At 39.8% G+C, this 14537-nt stretch overlaps 2 protein-coding genes across 2 annotated transcripts; one reads left to right on the plus strand and one right to left on the minus strand.

Annotated features, from left to right (window-relative positions):
- The first annotated feature begins 3484 nt into the window (after nt 1-3484).
- On the plus strand, nt 3485-7143 carry psma1 (proteasome 20S subunit alpha 1). Its single transcript, XM_085462571.1, has 10 exons — nt 3485-3570; nt 4787-4831; nt 4916-5017; nt 5429-5532; nt 5628-5716; nt 5875-5945; nt 6081-6210; nt 6433-6512; nt 6649-6753; nt 6858-7143. The coding sequence occupies exons 1-10, from the start codon at nt 3568-3570 to the stop codon at nt 6918-6920; spliced, it is 792 nt and encodes a 263-aa protein (XP_085318697.1). The 5' UTR covers nt 3485-3567; the 3' UTR covers nt 6921-7143.
- Nucleotides 7144-7462: 319 nt separating this feature from the next.
- ric3b (RIC3 acetylcholine receptor chaperone b) lies at nt 7463-13287 on the minus strand. Its single transcript, XM_085462570.1, has 6 exons — nt 13052-13287; nt 12316-12542; nt 11920-11998; nt 11319-11412; nt 10748-10878; nt 7463-8619 (listed from the first exon to the last, which is right to left on the minus strand). The coding sequence occupies exons 1-6, from the start codon at nt 13170-13172 to the stop codon at nt 8135-8137; spliced, it is 1137 nt and encodes a 378-aa protein (XP_085318696.1). The 5' UTR covers nt 13173-13287; the 3' UTR covers nt 7463-8134.
- Between the last annotated feature and the right edge of the window lie 1250 nt (nt 13288-14537).

Raw genomic sequence — 14537 nt, forward strand, 5'->3', positions numbered from 1 at the left:
TATGAATGAGTAGAAGAATGGGTGTGCTTACACTTACCACCATGTGTGGGTCCACAGTGTGGCTTGGACCCATCACACAGTGACTCAGGCTGCTCTCCATTTGAAAAATTAAATGGGGGGGGGGGGGGGGGGGGCACTTGGCAAAATAAAATGAGGCCCCCAGGAAAAAAAGAAAAAAACATGCTGAGCTAAGCACAGCTCCTCCAGTCTCAATCACAAAGGAGGAGGTTGGCGCACTGATGTAATGGCTGCCGCCATGCTGCTGCTGCCTTGGCAGGGGAGGAGAGCTCGTCAGCACAGTCCTACTAATTCAAACCCCCACTCCCCACCCACCCCCATTCTGGATCAAGGGTACATCAGATATCATTAACAGAGAGAAAGAGAAAGAAAGAAATGGGGGAACGGTGGCCAAGAATACAGCGAGACGCAGGGTATTGGACATGAGAGAGGATGAGGCGTTCAGTGGGCATTTCTCTGGCTGCAGAGACACACATCATGGAAAGCGACAGAATCCCTGAGGGAAGAAAAGATGTCCATGAGAGTTTCTGGAGCTGTGTAGAATGCATGTGTATCACTGTGTCTATGCTAAACCCCACAAACCTGTCAGCATCTGTCCACCTGTAGAGCTGCTGCACAACTCTGTGATATACATTTGAAAAAAGGGAAAAAGCTATTGAAAGCACTGCTTTTCTCCCATATCTCCTATAGGATTTGATTTTAATAAGTTAAAAAAAATGCTTGAAAAGCTCATGAAATGAGTTAAGAAAAGAGAAAAGTAAAACCATTCCTGCAAAGCTAAGTTGTGGTAGATGTTTTCTTTTATTTAAGATAATCCTGTAAATCCTTGTCCAATGACCTAATGATGCTCCCACATAAAACAGGATAATTTTTTCATTTTCTTTTCTTTGACCTTCATGGGCTGTTAGGTTTTAAGGCACAAGAACTATTTGGTTAACGGTTAACTTTTAGGAAACAAAACTGGCGTTTATGTATTTTCTGGTCAGGATGCTGAGCTCCACTGCAGCTAAAGGTGACAACGCTTGTGAACGCTTTACATACGCTTTATGTACCCTCACCTAAATTTTAAACACAATATTTTCTGTCTCGCTGCTTTTGGGGCGAAAGACAGTCTCGAACCTTTTTTCTCGTGAATTAGCCATAATCTTTTTCTTTATTGGAAAGCAGCTGAAGTGGTGACATATATAACTTTTAAACTAACAATCAGTAATAAAAGTTAACTAACTTAATTAATTAATTAATTAACTAACCTTTAACAGATATTTATACTGTTAAAAAACATGGTCTCTGAATCCTCAGTTTCCTTTGGCTTCAAACTCTGACCCATGTGCCGTACCAGTGAGATGGGTCTCAGTTGTAATTTGGCAATTTGTAATTTAATCTAGACCATTTAACCAAGAGGTCTTGGTGCCTAAACCTTAAAAAACAACTAGAGAAACCGAAATTGAACAGATAAAAAAAAAAAAAAAAAAAACAGGACACAAAGGTTAAACAGTCCTGTGAATTGTGCCACTTCATCTGCCTGCTTGCACATGGTTAAACATTGTGTGGCTGATTATGCTATGCAGTAAATATTATTAATTGTAACTTTATTCCTTATTAACAGTAATGAACTATTAACTTGAGCCTAATAAATATCAATACCGTTCACTCATGATAGCTGTTACAAAGTATTTCCATTTTGGAAAATGGGCGGTTTGTGTTTTACAGCAAAACAACACAAAGTATGAAATACCCTCAGAGAAAAAGCCCAATACAAACAGTGGATGCGTGAGGATTTCTCTGAACACCACATTTATTGACCAGCAATTTCTGGCTTTTACCCGTCTAATGGAACAAAAGCTGGGACTGTTTCTGTGGTGCTCAACAGAAAGCACACAGGATACAACCTCATTACCTGTTACCACTACACCACAGCAAAGGGACATTTTACTGGGCTCTAATAAGCAGTAGCAAAATGATTATATTATTACAGTTTTTTTAAAGATATGCCATCCTAGGGATATACAATTCAAAAATGGTGTGAGTGCCATTTTTTCAAGTTCTAGCTGCTAAAATAGTGCTGAAAATTATGTTCATTCACATGTTTAAAGGATTAAAGGGGAATCCTGCTAGTTTTAAGAATTTTCCTTAAAGTACTCCAGTCTTTTCTGAACATGGTGGTGCTTCTGTAAAGACAGAAATCAACAAGAAAGGTACTGAGCTGGGGAGTAGCATCAGCAACTTCATCATAGATAATAAATAGGCTGCTGACTTAGTCAAACTGGGACTTGTCACATAAAATGTGTATTCTAGGACAGTGTAGTGGATATATAATCTGCTTTACTTTCTACTTTGGTTTAGTCCTGTTTATTATTGTCTGTAAGGAAAGACAACTCATGCACTGCAGATGAAAAGTCATGGGTTATTATGGTTTCAGGAAACAGACAGGTATTGACTGAAGTGCTCTGTGACACAGAAATAATATATGTGAATAATTGAGAGGGATGGCCTTCACTAACACATGGACTTCTTCTGTCTTTGTAAAAAAAAATATTTTCAATGTTCACAAATGTTGCATTACTACCTGTACTGTTTTGACCTTATGGCAAATAGTAAATGGAATCACACACATCTGGGAAAACTATAAATGTAGGCAAAAAAAAACAACAAAAAAAAAACTTCAAATCTAGCTGGTAAGGGGTTTTCATCATTAAAGTTATTGCGCCATTAGCGAAGAAAAAGAAACGAAAGTAAAGATATCAAACAAGCACCGACTATTATGTCTATAGGACAATTTTATATTTTCTTTTGGATTTTATGGAGAAACAAGTCTACGACAGCAGTAAGACAGCGTCCCCGGTGACGCCTCGGTTTCTTCTTCTAATTTACTGCTGCCGCCTAGTGTTCATGCTCAATCACTGCAACCAAGAGCTCGCTCCGTAGAAAAGAATATAGAAAGACGGATTTCGTTAGTAAACTAATGCACACTCCAAGATGGTTAATTAATTCACACAGATCAGTTCATTCCAAAACGAGCTCTTGTGGGGTTTTTTTTTTTTTTCATAGTTTCAGTTTCTGCTTTCAGTTCACTTTTTCCTATCCAAATGGGTTGATCCTTCTTATTATTTAAGTTAAAAAAAAAACAACAACAACATTGCAATTGATTAGTTTTGGATTTATCTTAACAAATTAAAACGGTTGTTTTATTTTGTCTTATTTGATTTTATAATATTTACATTTGTAGAGGCAAGATTTAAAATACACTTCCATTTTATTAATTTTGTTTTTTAGATATTTTGTGAGTGTTCCGGGGGGGTTGTCGGTTAATTTATATTTTGCACTTATTATTTTTGTTATTGTGATTGCTTGTTTTTTGTTTTTGTTTTTTAATAAGATATTGGACTGGTTTGTCTTGGGGGGGGGTTTACATCACCAACCAAAAGTTCACTCAGTGATCACTGATTTGAAATCGGGGTTCTGTTGGTTTCCCTGACGTCCTGTCAGGAAAATAAATCAAGTGAGGATCACTGCGCAGGCGGCGGGGACGAGGCACTTTCTTAAGCAGAGATGGTGCGTATGAATTAAATGTATCATTTTTTTGGTCCGTTTCATATTATACATCAGTTCCAAAGACTGAATAAATGATACGGTATATTTTTACGTATAATATTTACTCAAGAAATCCTGAAAGCGGGTCCACTTACTCCCACAATGCTAACGTTAGCTGGCTAACTTTTGACTGCACTGTGAGTAAGCAAAACACTGCACTGCTAGCGTTAGCCGCACAGTGTTCAAAGAAACAGCCTTCGTGTAGCTTATACTCGGCGTAGTCTGCCTAACTAAATATTCATTTAGCTCCTATTAAATGTTCTTAAAACATGATGAGTTAAATATTTGTTAGATGAATCAAGAATTGGAAGGCTAACGCTCAGCAGCTAGGCTGAGTTAGCATCATTGAAACTAGCGATGGAAGTAGAATGTCTTACTTTCGTTTTCCCTTAATCCACTTCACCGGCCTTTAGGCTTTAAAAGCTAGAAAAAGAGAAATAATTATTTTGTGCAGAAATGTATCACTGCGAAGGCTGTGATGGTTCCGCAAGTCTCCTATAGTAAATGTTAGTGATGTTCTGTAAAGGTTACTTAGCTAATGACAGTTAGCCGTCATTAAATTCTAACTGGTCAAACTTTTGTATGATGGGAGCGTTGCAGTGCGACATGGTGTATGAACATGACTGCATAGCAATTGCAAATCATTCTTGTCCCCACACGTTAATAATAATAATTTTTAAAAAAAAACGACAGATACAAAAACACAGTGAAATAACACAAAATCCAACGTTTTAATTGTGACGCTGATGAGGCGATAAAAGCAGAAATCCCCATAACCTTTTTTTTAACCTGCTTTTCGTGTCTGTTGTTATTTGGCTTGACGGACAGTTGAAATCCATTTAGTATTTTATGATTGCCATTTACCATGTTCCAGTATTTATGCTGCTGTCTGATCTTAATCCAGTATTAAAGTCAGTTTGGTGTTTTGTGTTTCGAGCCAGTAAAGAGATGCGTGTTTATAAATAATTTAATCACGATGGTAATTTAAAACCTGGCTCTGGAAAAGTCCAACCTGCAGACAGTCTCGTTTGTAGTTGCCGTCTTCAGTCCTTGAGAAACAGTAGCTAACCAAGAGAACTGCTGATAATGCAAGACAACTATGTAAGTTCAGCTCCTGTGTGTGATGTTTTAATACTAGTGTTTTTAAGTGACTGCTTGGTTTTTGTTTTTATTCTAGTTCCGCAACCAGTACGACAACGATGTGACCGTATGGAGCCCACAGGTAAGTCATGTCTTTCACTGACTAAGTGCATCATTGACACTTGGTAGCATGATGAGTGAAATAAGCCTGTCCATCTGTGAACAGGGGCGTATTCATCAAATTGAGTATGCCATGGAGGCTGTGAAACAAGGGTCTGCAACTGTAGGGCTGAAATCCAGAACGCATGCAGTCCTGGTGGCGCTAAAGGTACAGTCATGCAGTGTTTGGTGGTGATCTTATGACATTGCAGTTTTTTTTATGCCTTGGATAAATTCCAGAAAATTGGTCACTATACAGGCGTTGTTCCTGATGCAGAAAAACAAGTCTGTAGGATTGTATTTTTTAACACACTGTCACCAAGTATCTACACAATTATACTTCTTTCCTGAATATTTTGTGGGTCAGTAGTATGTTTTTGAGTGTCTCTAAACATATTAAAAGGATTTCATTTGTGTCATCCTGCCTACTTGTCTTATTTATAGAAAAGGGGGGAAAAGCCTATTTCTTATAATAGGAAGTATATTAAAGTGCAACAGCCAAGAAAATCTGCAGCAGGTTATTGGTGTCAAAGCACAATAACTGAAAATGCACAACTGATGTGTCATGTTTCTCTTGCAGAGAGCCCAGTCTGAACTGGCGGCCCACCAGAAGAAGATCCTCCATGTCGACAACCACATTGGTATCTCCATTGCTGGACTGACTGCTGATGCCAGGCTGCTCTGGTAGGTAACAGTGACACTGATGGTGCAGAGTAAGTCACTCATGATTATAGTACATAATATTCTTAAATACAATTCCTACACCTTCTCTCCCACAGTAACTTCATGCGTCAGGAGTGCTTGGACTCCAGATTTGTCTTCGACAGGCCCCTCCCAACGTCACGTCTTGTTGCTCTTGTTGGCAGCAGTATCCTCTCTACTGTTATCAATCATACTAATATGTTATAGCATGTGTTTCCTGTGTGAGTGAGAGAAACTAGACTGTTTTCTGGTTGTCTTCATGAAAGGATTTTAAAAAAAGAAAGGAAAAAAAGTGAATCGTACGATTCTTGACTTAAACTGCAGAAACCCAAATCCCAACACAGAGATATGGAAGAAGGCCCTACGGCGTTGGACTCCTTATTGCTGGTTATGATGTGAGTTTGTTTCACGCCTGCTGTTTGTTAAATATCTGCCTGGATTTATGCATGTATAGCTTTATCTGCAGCTGAAAGACTATAAAGGTGTCAGTAGTCAGTGCAGTTGATATTTATTTGTTTTGTGTCAAACAGGACATGGGACCTCACATCTTCCAGACCTGCCCGTCAGCAAACTACTTTGACTGTAAAGCCATGTCCATCGGAGCGCGTTCCCAGTCTGCACGCACCTACCTGGAGAGATGCATGGATAAATTCTCCGACTGTAAGATCCAGTTTTTAATTTTTAACCTTTTCACAAACATTTACATTTAAAGCAGTTTAAACAGCAAATGAATGCTTATCCTGTTGTTTTGTTAAATAACTAATGTAATTTGGCCATGAGCATCTTGAGGCATTTTGGGACATGTTGAAATATTTTAGTCATCAATGAAGTTTTACAATATAAACGTGGATAGTCACACTGATATGTTGGTTTTGTTGTCAGCTATCCTGAATGAACTGGTCCAGCATGGCCTCCGTGCTCTCAGAGAAACCCTCCCTACTGAGCAGGACCTCACTACCAAGGTACCCCAGCTCCCTCCACACCCACCTGATACGTCACCACCTTACACACTCAGCTAGCACAAGTCTTGACTTAAACGAGACACGAGCTTGTGCAGCACAGAGGCAGTTTCTCAGCACTGTGCCCTTTTTCTTTCAGAATGTTTCCATCGGCATTGTCGGGAAAGACATGGAGTTCACCATTTATGACGATGACGATGTTGCCCCATTCCTGGAAGGGCTAGAGGAGAGGCCACAAAGAAAGGTACTGCAAAGGTTTATCCAGTCCAGCTCCGGAGAAACATTTCCATGTCACTACATTATAGTGTACCATCTAAAATAAAACTGAAAAAAATAATTGTGTTTCAGGTTGCCCAGCCCACAGATGAACCTGCTCCTGCAGAGGCCTCTGATGAGCCAATGGAGCACTGAGGCAGCACGCCAAACAGTGATCTGCTTCCCGTAGATCCCAGACAACCACGTGACACTTAATGCAAGTCAAGAGAAATATTTAGAGGGGCGAAGATGTTGTGATGTGCCACTTGCTAAACTGTTAATCAAAAATATTCTCTGCTAACATCAAACAATGTGATGTTGCTTTTGTATGGTTAAATTGTACCATGATACAAGTAATAAACTCATTTTTGTTTTTGAATGCTGCCTCTGCTGCTCTCCATATTATTAGCTGACTCACGGCGAGTGTCGATACTTCGATTAACATTGCAGGCATCACTGAAGAGTCTGACTCAGTGCCATAAAGGAGATACTATAAAGCTAAATGGCATAATTTGACGACCAGAATATACAGGAAAGTGTGTGTGAACATCTTCACAGCATGTTAATCACTGATGTGCATTCTCAGGTGCTTTTACTCAGTAGGTTTGCTTAGAAGGCACTTCTTCATATTAAACACTGAGGAGAAGAGGACTCGGCTAACTCCTGTCTAATTGAAAACTTGACTTTTGTTCCTTAAATTAAGAATAGTGTCATTTATTGCATTTGCTCACACAAAGGAATCCAAGAGCACAGTAGGAAAACTGTCAAACAAAATTTAAAATGACTGCAGTTTTAATGGTAGTGTTTCATTGCTGACAAAAGTGAGAGGAGGCACAAACATCCCAATATTGTGCACTAGGTATTAAGACAATTTGCATTCCCATTTGGGGTCTGATTCAGTCTTACTTGCTCTTGTTTTTTGTTTTTCTTTAATTTTAGATATACTTCATCTTCCAGTACCAGATAAAATAACATTAGGTCCCCTTAGAGGAGCAGAAACTGATGCCTTCTGACCTTCGTGACAGATCTAACAAACGGTTTTGTGTGCATACTGTCCACCTTTTCAGCACATCACCAGAAATCCTGGAAGCACATTATGAATTCATGCATGCAGATGGGTAATACTGTATTAGATAATGAGGGTTTTATAAACCTTTCAGCCACTGGATCAAGCTGATATTACTGATATAAAATATGCCCTGTTCACATCTTTTCTCATGTATTCACTTAAAGTTAAGCAAGGCTGGAGAAACTGTCATGCTATCACCAGCTTTCATGTTACTTCCAATCTGATGAGAACAGACTAAAAACCCCATCCGCCCTCCCAAACCAGACCCCGGCTCAAGTTGACTGTATCTGAATCGCGTTGGTCAGTTTGTGTCTTTCTTTGCTCTCCTCCTCTTGTTTCTCCGTCTGACCAAGCTGCAGGCCGTTTCCGAGTCCACTGGTTGCGCCAGGTCCTTAATCTTCTCCTGCTCCAATACGGATGTCATTCTCAGCGTGAGCTCCAGCTCTTTCAGGACTCCAACCAGTTCCTCCTCTGGGACACCCAGATCAATCTGACCCAGTTGCTTTCTGTGTTCGTGCATGTCTTCCTCCTCAGTTTTCCCTAAATCGCTCTCTAACCCTACATCGTCTCTACTTGCTGCTGTCAGATCAGATTCTCTCGCAGCTCTTTCGCTCAGATCTTCTGCTTCCTCGACCACGTCTCCACCTGTGACGTCTGCAGGGAGGTTTTCGAGCAGGTCGGCCCCGTCGCCTTCTGTTCTCTCTGCCTCTGTCTGTGGACTGTGGTGGTGCTCCTTACAACAGCAGTGGGAATGTTCCCAGTATGGATGAGGCTCTTCTGGATAATCTGTGGAAAGTTTTCAGAAATGCATCCCCTCATTACTGATCGCTATTGTTTTGAAATCAAAAATACAGCAGTTAGCAAAGGATAATCTATATCTGTCTATCTTCCATTCAGTATTGCAGCTTTACTTTGTAACTGAAATTTAGGTAAAAACTTAATTTTAAGCAAAGAAAAAAACTATTTAGTAAAATCATATGAAATCCTATGAAACATTTTCCGACATACAGGGAATCGCTGGCTTCACTTCCTCCCTGTGCAGTGTAAAGTTAGTTGCTGAAAGAGAGACTTTACTGACAGAAAGGCAAATAATTATAAGCAGTGCCTTGTTGCTTGGGAGAACTTTGAAAAAAACTTGGAAATCACACAAAAGTCTGGTCTGAATTTGTTCTTTTTGTGCATAAGCCACAACCTTAAGCAACTGTTTTCATTGTTGCAGAGCTCTCCAAGGGTGTGTTAAACGGACAGTTAATTTGATGCTTTGGTCAATAAAGAATCTAAAATCAAAGAAATAAAGGAGCAATTATCAACTTCTTCACATGCAAATGCATCGAAATGATTTACTGAAATTCCACTTTCAGTGTATTAAAGTAAACTAAGGACAGACTATTAGGTGGAAGTCATCGCTCCAGTCCTTCACCCTGACTCACATATTGTTGTGGTCAGATATACATCAATATGATTTGAATGCTAATCAAGGCAAAAAAAGATCAAAATGTTTTAACCTCCTAGGACCTGCCGTCCACATATGTGGACATCACATTTTGGGTTATTTAGACCAAAATAATGAATTTTGCTCTACAAGGGCCTGATATCCACTTACGAGGACGTTATACTGCTACTGTTCTATCAAAATTTTAAATGAATATCCTCATATGTGGCTTTTATTATTCTTAAAAACAAAAATAAGGTAAAAAAAAAAATATATATATATATCTGGTAATTCTTTGTTTCATGCAGTGGAAGAGTTCGGGTCTTAGGAGGTTAATTACTTTACGCCATTGTTTTAAATACTCTCTGCTGTCTGCAGCACATGCAGCCGAAAAGTGAAAAACAACCACTGATTCATTTTGTATGTTTGCATTAATTTATAAAGACAAACTGCTGATATTTAGAGTCTGGAGTTTCTCACTCTAAAAATCGTCAGCCCTAAAACTCCAGTATCAGTCTGGCTTTTGTCCACACACACACACACACACACACACACACACACACACACACACACACACACACACACACACACACACACACACACACACACACACACAGCAGTGGGTCTCCTGACTTCACTTCAGTCATTTCTTTTTGGATTCAATGGGACTGCAGCTGGAGTTAAACACTGAACAGAGACCAGAGAACTGAGTATGAAAACAAAAAAGGAATTCAGAACCACAGCACAGGAAATAGATATATCAAAGATATATCAAAGTACAGAAAGTTCTGAAGAAGAAATAAACTATCAAGGACTTAAAACCAAACACAGATCGCTCGTGTTCTGGCTGGATCATTTTATTCTTTACTTTGGTAAAAACTGCCTTTTGCTTGCTGACCAAAAATAATCATCATGACAGGAGGTGCAATCACAGCGTTCTGTGACTCTGCCTAAAACAATATTCATTTTTATAAGTGGATGATTTCCCCTTTATAGGCAGTCTCCTTAGGACAGTGCTGCACTCCACTTAACACAACTTTCAGAAAGAGAGAGAGCCAAAGTGGCTATGCTTAGATGTGGTAAGAATAGCACTTCCAATACTGACCTGAATAATGAAAACATCGCTGTACATGAAATGCAATCAACAGCCTGGCTGATGACAGAAAAATCCCTTAAACTTAAAGCATCTTAAAACAGCACCAGCAACTACAGAGGCCGCCTGTGAATTCGGCAAAAACACAAAGACAAGCCAAAAAGGATGTGGAGGAAGTAATTGACAGCAAATGAACCCGAACCCAAGTGATGAACAGTTACCAGTGTGAAATCAAAGAGGATCACTTTCTTTTACAGCTGGAACAGAAAGAATTCAGTTAATGAAACACATTCAAAGGAAACGAGAGCGAAGATGATGAAGTCGCTTTTTTTCTTTCCTAAAAATCTGATAAGAAAACATTTTCCTGTGGGTAAAATATAATCTTTTACCTTTCCACTCATCCTGGGGCTTCTTCTCTGGAGCCATTCCCTCCACCAGCTGACCCTCCTGCATCATCTGTGTTATCTCCGTCAACTGCTGAAGGAGGCTCTCCTCCTGGTCCGCCATCACGCCCTTCACCCTGCACACAGGAAAACAGAAACGTTTAAGCTTTGAATGAATATATTTAAAAGCCAGCTCTCTGAACAATGAGAGAAGTAAACACACCAGCACAGGCCCGTCTTAAGTTTACCACTGAACATCCAAAGGTTTCAGAGAAGGCTTGGGAGAGAGAGCTGTGGTCAGATGAGCCCAAAATCGAGCTCTTTGGCATCAACTGGACACGCTGGGTTTGGAGGAAGAAAAATGCTGAGTATGACCCTCCGCTGTCAAGCATGGAGCTGGAAATAGAGACTGTTCATTTCTTTGTAAGTGAGCAAACCGACAGATTCAGCAGGGAGTCAAATAATTATACCCACACTGTATCTCTGCTGTGGAAGAGATTGTGGATGCATGAAATGAAAACAAACAAGCTCTATAGGTTTTGCAATTTTTTGTCTTCTGTAAAAGGCGTGCGGTCACCTGTTAGGACTGTGGTGGGCTTTGGAAACAATCTTCTCCATCACCAGCTCTGTCTCCCTCAGCTTCTCCTGCAGCTGGGCCAGCTGGAAATCAGCTGGAGGGCCAAGAAAGGACAAAGTCAGGAGAAAGGGTTGCGGTACGTTTAAATTATGCAGACAATATAGGTCAACGCACTGACGCACAGGCAGTCAGAATCATTTGAACAATGTACAGTTGTATTATTTTCTTTTTTACAACCTTGGGGTTTTTCTTATTGGGTTAATAACCAAAACAAACCAAAGATAAACACAAATGCTTTCTGAGAGCGAGTGACTTAATGCATGTAAACAGCTTTAATAATGACTGAAATGCTCCCTCGATGTCGATGCTGGAAACCAAAAAAGGGGAAATTGTGTTTCTTCAACTTTATTACCACTACATAAAATGACAACGATCATTATATGCGCTCTTCAGACAATAATGAGCACAACAGTGATAATATGTGGCTCCTGCAGCGCTTCCATCAGAAAATAACATTAGATTCATTTAGCAGCTTAGTTACAAAAGCAAAAACGATGGGAAAGTGATTAAAAGTTGCTAAATGAGAGTGTGTAAAACTTACTGATCTTTCTCTTGAGGTTCTCTGAGCGTGATGCAGGGAACCTCCCCTCTGCTGGCTTGCTGCTCCCTTTAGACGTGATCTAGCAGAGAGAGAATCAGGATTAAAACTCTTAAAGAAACAACACAGCAAATCCCACAACCCCACAGGGAAGTGTGTGTTTGACTTCATGCTTTATAACAAACAACATCAGTCCTTTGCAGAAAAGACTGTGAACACTTTTCACTTCTTTATGGTTTCATTTTTACTTGACATTAAAATACTTTGACTTGCGCAATTTAGTGTAAATGATGAGAGATGTTTAATTACAGCTGCTACATGAAAGCTAGTTTTTACTTCAGTAAAGAGCTTTTAGGTACATCTCATGCTGTTTCTTCTCGCCAGCTGCTAGTACTTCACCTTAAAGAGGATGTAGAGGATGTAGAGCAAGATCCCGAAGCCATACACGGGGATGATCTGTCCTGCCAGGTTGGATTTGCCTCCAGCTCCCGCCCCTGTTCCTGCTCCCTTGCCTCTGCCTATGGCCTCTGTGTTGTGGGCCCTGGAGGCTCCGGACCCCGCGGCTCTCTGACCTCTGCTCTCTGGAGCCATCTGACGGTGCAACATTGGAGGGAACCGTCCTGAGCCTGCAGTGAGGAGCCAAATGGGAGTCAGTGCCACAGAAATAATCTTGCTGTTGAAAGGCATTTTATTGTCTGATTTTTTTAAGTAATGCATTTTTTATTTGACTAGCACAGCGCTCACTGAATAAATAAGTCAGGCTTTGCGTAAAGAGCTAGGCTTCATCTAATGTCTGTGCAGGTGTGCCAACAGAGTCATATTTTGTTTTCCAAATATAACCCCTTTAAATACAAAGCAGTTCGTATATTATACACCTATAACGGTAGATAGTGTCATGTGTGTGTTTGGCGCCCTCTCCAGGGAGGAAAATGCTACTACAACTAAAGTGATGCATAAATGATGCAGAACATATTTTGGATTGAAATACTAACAAAAGAAATAGTATAACACAATTTAAAAATCTAATAAATTAAGATACTCATCCATATATATATGCATATATATATAAAATATAAACCATATGAACCGCAGAGGCAACCTGACCAGTAAAGAAAAGCCGTGAAATGCGACGTACCCTCCGGCCGCTCGGCAGCATCCTTCCTCCCCCGGGATAACAGCATTTTGGGAAGCATCAACGCGACGCACAGCACGAGGCACGTCGCGAGGGTCACCTTCTGAAAGGTTGACATCGCCATACCGACAGGTGAGCGGTCACCTCCCTCACAGAAATAACGACGATATTGTGTCAGATTTGCGGAGAAAGCGCAGACGAAGACTGGAGTGTGGTGAACTTCCTTGTTGGCTGGAGGAGCGGAAGTGCTCGGGAGCTGTAGTTACATAGTTTCGCCGTTGGGTGGCGCCAAATGATCGTATGAGTGTTTTTAATGTCCCTGGCTGGTAATGGAAAGATTTTGTATGTGTGTGTGTGTACCACTTTATAATGAGCTTTATCACGAGCTGGCCATAACAGTTCATTTCAGACACAGGGGGCACTCCTTACACTGCCATTCATGAAAACATCATAGCGCTTCTAATAAAAGCACCATTATATCGAATGAATATCTGTTCATCATCACATCAGGTCATAGATTCCTGGGTCTAAAAATAATAACTATTATTATTATTATTATTTTATTTTTCATTTTTTAAATTGGAAACTGACTGGGCTGATCTAATAGAAAGTGGAAGCTTGTCCCACAGCATTGAAGATAAAAACAGTGATAGGACGGTCCTCATTATTTTAAGAAAAATGTGCCAGTACTTTGATTTCAGGAGGATTTGTCCACACTAAGGGGTTAAAAGTAGTGAGATGAAAAGTGTGCCTATACCATACAGAGATCACAAAGTATATTGGGGTTTGTTTGTTTTTTGATTGGATGGGATTTTGGATCAAATGGGAAGCCAGTGAGTTTATAGGGCCTAGCACTTGCATTTCTTTCCTCCTTCAGTAATAAAATACTTACATACAATAACCATATCCAACTTCTTAATAGCAATGAACTGGTCTGCATTGGTGCATCATATCTTTATTCTCTTCCCCCTCCTGCCCCCCCCCCCCCACCTCTTTCTTAAATAGATAACTATCATATCTGATATCATATCTCACAGTACAATAATATTGAATGGGTTGCATTGTTGTATTTTGTCATGTTTCTCAGGTCTTTGTCTGAATTTCTACGAACATTATTGCTAAGGATTGTCTTATTGCATTGGAGTCACAATGGGTTAAATATGTACACTTGGGTTTTAAGGGGTATTTATTATTTTCTTCTTTTTTTTGGGTTGTATGGAAGCCCCAAACGCAATTTCATTGTTCTTGACAATGACAATAAATAAATAAATACTAAATACTAAAAATACTAAATTTATTATCCTGAAAAACTAAATATGACTCCCACAGTAAAACTTCAGCTTTCATGTAACTGATATTATACCTAAAAAGAAGATGCCGCAGTTGTAAATATGATGTTTTCCAAAAGGTTGACACTATTTCATGTACTGCGTCGTCCCACTCACACATACCTTTTTATGTCTCCTTCGTCTCTCCCTGCTTTTCTGCT

The sequence above is a fragment of the Copadichromis virginalis genome, linkage group LG7 (assembly GCF_057382275.1).
Source record: "Copadichromis virginalis isolate Kocher_CV1m ecotype Utaka linkage group LG7, C_Virginalis_male_GT1.1, whole genome shotgun sequence".
In the NCBI taxonomy this organism is placed as follows: Eukaryota; Metazoa; Chordata; class Actinopteri; order Cichliformes; family Cichlidae; genus Copadichromis; species Copadichromis virginalis.

Excerpts from the sequence above, each read along its gene's own strand:
- psma1 (XM_085462571.1), top strand. Across the intron at positions 4,832-4,915 it reads TGACCGTATGGAGCCCACAG|GGGCGTATTCATCAAATTGA; the intron begins GTAAGTCATGTC and ends ATCTGTGAACAG. Across the intron at positions 5,533-5,627 it reads GCTGATGCCAGGCTGCTCTG|TAACTTCATGCGTCAGGAGT; the intron begins GTAGGTAACAGT and ends TCTCTCCCACAG.
- ric3b (XM_085462570.1), bottom strand. The coding sequence starts at position 13,172 with ATGGCGATGTCAACCTTTCAGAAGGTGACCCTCGCGACGTGCCTCGTG. Across the intron at positions 11,413-11,919 it reads GAACCTCAAGAGAAAGATCA|CTGATTTCCAGCTGGCCCAG; the intron begins GTAAGTTTTACA and ends TTGGCCCTCCAG. Across the intron at positions 8,620-10,747 it reads GCCCCAGGATGAGTGGAAAG|ATTATCCAGAAGAGCCTCAT; the intron begins GTAAAAGATTAT and ends AACTTTCCACAG.